The 4,677-nt window shown below is 56.7% G+C and overlaps 1 protein-coding gene across 4 annotated transcripts in view; it reads right to left on the reverse strand.

The window, feature by feature from the left end:
- MLPH (melanophilin) overlaps positions 1-4,677 on the reverse strand; it is a 74,037-nt gene that overhangs the window by 16,069 nt on the left and 53,291 nt on the right. For 3 of the 4 annotated variants that reach the window (XM_011929610.1, XM_011929608.1, XM_011929607.1), the window contains 3 exons: positions 2,130-2,315; positions 1,720-1,875; positions 24-116 (listed from right to left, as the gene is read on the reverse strand). In XM_011929610.1, the coding sequence (XP_011785000.1) occupies positions 24-116; positions 1,720-1,875; positions 2,130-2,315 (435 nt within the window). The remainder of the gene's footprint in view (positions 1-23; positions 117-1,719; positions 1,876-2,129; positions 2,316-4,677) is intronic. The other variant, XM_011929609.1, reaches the window with a different exon arrangement.

A 4,677-nucleotide genomic window follows, 5' to 3' on the forward strand; every position in this document is an offset into this window, starting at 1 on the left:
ACTCACCACTGTGCCCCACTCACCGGGAGGTTTGACTTCCTCCGGGGCTTTCCTGAAGGCTTCACCGTGAGCCCCGCGGCCCTCAGGGCTGCAATCCTGGATTCGATGTCTGAAACCTGCGAGACGACAGCAGACAGACGGCCCCTCAGACAGACGCTCGAGGTCCCGCCTCAAAGTCATGGACAGGAAGAGCAGCTGCTCCCAGCTCACTCCTGGAGCCAATTTTACTTGTGTTTTCCCTTAAGATTGGTGTCCCAGCTGCATGCCTGTCTTGGTGGTCCCCTTGGCGTTTGTCTTCCACGGTTGGTGAGAAGGGGATATTCCTTGTGGGTTACCCCAGGCAGGAGGAAGGCAGGATGGGGGGCGTTTTCTGGAGTCTCAGGGAGTCTGGCTCCCATGAGGGACTGGAGGAGGGGCCGTGATTGGCAAGGACAGTAGTGGCCACTCTTCACCTAGCAGTCGGCCACTCCCACTGGCATCATCCTTGCCTGGGCCCCCTTCCACTCCTCCCTCCTTAGGCCCCTCCTCCCACAGCAGCCAGGGGCAGCTTCTGGAAATTAGAACCAGGCCCCATCACCCCCTATTCAGATCCTTCTAGCGGTTCCCAGGGGCCTTTGCCGTCCACCCGCCTCACACTCTCCCTTCATCACTCTGACCTGGTCTCAGGGTTTCACAGCTAATCCCTGCACGCACCAAGCTCACCGCCACCCCAGGGCTTTGGCACATGCTGCTGCCTCCACCCAGACTCCTGTCCCCTGGATTTGCCAGGTTGGCTTATTTTCCTAGTATCCCTCCTGACCACCTTATCTAAATCGCCCTGCCCCGAGCACTCCAGGGGCTCATCTTCACTGACTGTCTTAATCACACTTTTCATGAACCCAAATGATCTTGTTTGTTTGTTTGCTGTTTATCTCCTTCCACTAAAAACACAAGCTGCAGGAAGGCAGGGGCTTGGTCTAAGACACTCGTAGCTGGATCTTCTGTGACCTACACAATGTGGGCTACATTTATTTGCAAAGCAAGAAGGAAAACACGAAGGAAAAGTCCAGAGCCTGACTCACTCCCCTTGAACAGCTCTAGGGGACATGCTCTTTGTCCTCAGGGAGTGACAGACACCTGCTGATGAGAAGGGAAGTGGAGGAGGGTTGTGAGGACTGGCTGTCCCCACAGTCTGAGGGGCAGAACTTCTCCTCTCTGTAGGTCTCCAGGGAGGACAGAGCAGAGTCCAAATCACCTCGGCTGTCCCTGGGAGGCCTGAATGCTTTGGCTCTGCCCTTTGACTTTTGTGCACTATTGATAGGTTCCAGACCCAGATTAAAGCTCTGCAGCCACAACTCAGACTCACAGATGGCCCTTGGGACAGAGTCCAGTGCTGAGGTCGGGGGCTGTCCTAAATTCCGGGCCTGCTTCTAGGCCCCCATCCTGGGTGAGGGATTGTGTGTTCAGCACCTTTTTCTTGGTGGAAACCCTGCCTGTACCTCACCAAGCTGAACAGGAAAAAGGGAAGGGGTGGAGGGCTCAGTGGGTGGTGAGCCAGGTGAGTCCCACAGAAACCCCCAGGTTCACGCTTGGCCTTCAGAGCTGTGCATGCTGGGCCAATGGGGAGGGCTCGGTGTGAGCTGTCAGACGGTTAGAGCTGTCAGATGTTCAATGCTCAGGTGTGGTCACCACACAGATGTGTTTGCGGAACCCAGTGCTCCCCTGTGCCTTGCGGACTACCTCGCTCTCTGCCTGCTGGACTTCTGAGGCCGTCACTGCCACTCTGTCCTCCAGCTCCGACAGCTCCTCATCTGTGGTCCTGTTGTGCTGGACGGGGTCCCCAGGGCCCTGGGGGCTCTTTTGCTGTCTGTTGGCTTGATGGGCAGCCATGCTCACCTATGAAAGAGAAGGACGGAGGCTGACCGGCAGCAGGAGGGAGTGCGGGGTCTCACCCAGACGGGGACTCGCCATGGCGTTGCTCTCCTCTCTGAATCCTGGGAGCTGGTTTCACAGCTGCAGAACCCATCAAGGGCCCTTGGTGTGCCCCTCTGGGTGGCTACCTCCCTGGGGAGGGCAGTGGCCAGCTGGGACTGTCCATCCCTGCCCCTACCTCTGCAGGGTCCTGCTGAGACCCCGGGGGGTAGTCTCACCTCTGGGTCCGCCTGGGGGACAGCCCCAACTGATTTGCCCCTGCCAGGCTCTGCCTTTTCATCCTTGGCCTCCTCCTCCTCGGACGAGGTCCCCTGGTCACTGACGTTGCTGGTCAGCTCCTCTAGCTTCTTCCTCAGGGTCTCCTCCTCTACATCAGCCTCCGTGCGCACTCCAGCACCTAGACCCTGATAGAACAGGCCATGGGCTTGGATTCGGCTAGTCATCTGGAGCCGTGGAGCTCCAGGGCTGGCTCCGGGAGATGGTCCTGGGCCCAGCACACCTAGAGTTTCTGCTGAGCTCAGCTGCCTCCCTTCTCCTTGCCGGCTTGTCCAACGTGCCCCACTGGGGCCCACTCCCAGACCCCAGAAGCAGGCTCTGCAGGGCTGGGGGCTCCCAGGGAAAGCTGGCCACCACCCCTGGCTATCTAAGACCCACTGTTTTTATCCCTTCTCATCCCTTCCATTTAAGGGTGCCTCTTGTTTATTCCAGGCTGATGTCCTCACTCTAGGGATGGGGAGAGAGGGGTGTGGACTCACAGATCTCTGCCCACTCTCTCTCAGGGAAATACACAGACAGCCTTGGTCAGGTCCAGCTCCAGGGGCTGGGCTCTTCCCACGCTCTGACCAAGGATTCATTTAGCAGCTGCTGTGGGACACTCCTCTGTGGCACACGGCTCCTGATCACATAAAACCAGCCACTGGATGGCGAGTTCCCTTGTGGCTCCCCATCAGGCCGTGTACCCCTCAGCAGGTCACTTAACCCCTCTGCATCACAGTTCCTTCAGCTTTGAAATGGTAGTGATAGCAGTATCTAACCTGCAAGTTCTCATAGAAACTCAGTTCAATAATCTATATAAAGTCCTTAAAGGGTCTAGTTCCACTGGCCACCTTGTCTGTGGGCAGGAGGCAGGGAGGTTAAGGGCAGGCTTTGTCTGTTGTGGATGCTGGCCTTTCATGAAGAGTTTTAGGTGCCAGGTCTGAGAAGGTAACAGAGTTATGTGATAAAAACACAAAATTATCCTAATTGCCTCTTACAGCTAACACCGTGCTAAGGTAGGTGACGAGATTTAAAGCATCGCTCATTTTGGCTGAGGCAGCTCCACTCTTTGAAGCTTGCTTAGGCCAAGAACCTTGCAGACATCCTGACTCCTCTTTTTCTCTCGTCCCAAGTATCCATTCCTATTGGCTCTGCCTTCGCGAGGCCCCCAGCATTGGTCTGCCTCGCACCACCTTTGCTGCGATCCAGTTCGACCACCGCCTTCTCCCAGCCGGCCCTGCTGTCTCACTCCTACCTCCACAACCTGTTCTCAGGAGGATGGCCAGAGCAACCCCTGTGCCCTCAGCCAGCTGTCTTCTGCTCAAGCCTCCCCATCCCTTCCACAGTAAAAGGCAGAGCCTGGACCATGGCCTGGGAGGCTCCATTCTGTCTGACTCTTCCACTACGTCCAGCTCAGCCTCTGCTCCCCCGCCTGCCCCTGCCTTGCCTGTCTTGGCCAGGCTGTCTCCTGCAGCGGCTCCCTCCTTGGGACCTTAGGAGGGGCTGCAACACTTGATCTTAGATAGCCACACAGCGGCACCTCTGCCAGCTCTTTGGGCAAATCTCACGCTCAGTGGGGCGCCCTGACTGTCCTGGTTGAAATGCCACCCTCACCCCAAGGACTTTCTGCCTTGACTTATTTCTCTACCTTCCTCCACCTCCTGACCTGTGTTCCACTTGTTGGTTTGCGAAGGAAACCAAAATACACCACCCCAGAATAGACTTCTGGGACATATTTCCAGCTGTTTATTCAGAGAAGTTGCAGATGGGATCGCTCAGAAAACCTGTCTTTGTGTGTGTGTTGGGGGGTGGATTTTGTCTGTGGAGGAAAGCTATAGGGGTGAGCTGAACACCAGACAGACGGGTTTTCTCTGAGACCCCCTCCAGTGGTCTTAAAATGACACTGATGGCTGACACTGACACGTCAGAGGAGACGCCGCCAGCGCGGGCTGCTGCCGATTCTTCGGGGGCAGCTCCTGGTTACCTGAGAGATTTTTATCTCCATAACCAGAAGCCCTTCCTCCCCTCCCCCTCCCGTGACCTTGTCACCACTGCAACCCCTCAGGAAGCCCCAAGCCCCATCCGTCCTGTCGCCTTGGGTGTAAACCTCAGTCATCTGTCCCTGCTTCGAGTTCCACGTTCACGGGACCCCCGTGTTCATGTGCATGGTAACACGTTGTTGGCCTTTTCCCTGTGACCCTGTCTATGCTGAGTTCCCTTCAGCAGACGCAGGCCTCGCACTTCTGGGGGAAACTTGATGTTCCTGCAGTTGCGCGTTTCCTGCCTCCCCTGAATGGAATGCAAACCCCACGAGGCCCACGTTTTTGTTGACTTTGTTCATGGCCACCTTCCCACCGTCAGGAGCTGGCGCTGGGAGCAGAGTGGTTCCCTGTGTCTCCCGACTCTTCCCAGGTGATGAAGTCACACAGGTTAGCAACATGGCCAGGAAGACGGCGCCCATTCGCTTGTTTGCCCGTTCACTCATCCATCCCACATTCTGATGGCTTTCCC

The sequence above is a fragment of the Colobus angolensis genome, unplaced genomic scaffold (assembly GCF_000951035.1).
Source record: "Colobus angolensis palliatus isolate OR3802 unplaced genomic scaffold, Cang.pa_1.0 Scaffold82, whole genome shotgun sequence".
Lineage (NCBI taxonomy): Eukaryota > Metazoa > Chordata > Mammalia > Primates > Cercopithecidae > Colobus > Colobus angolensis.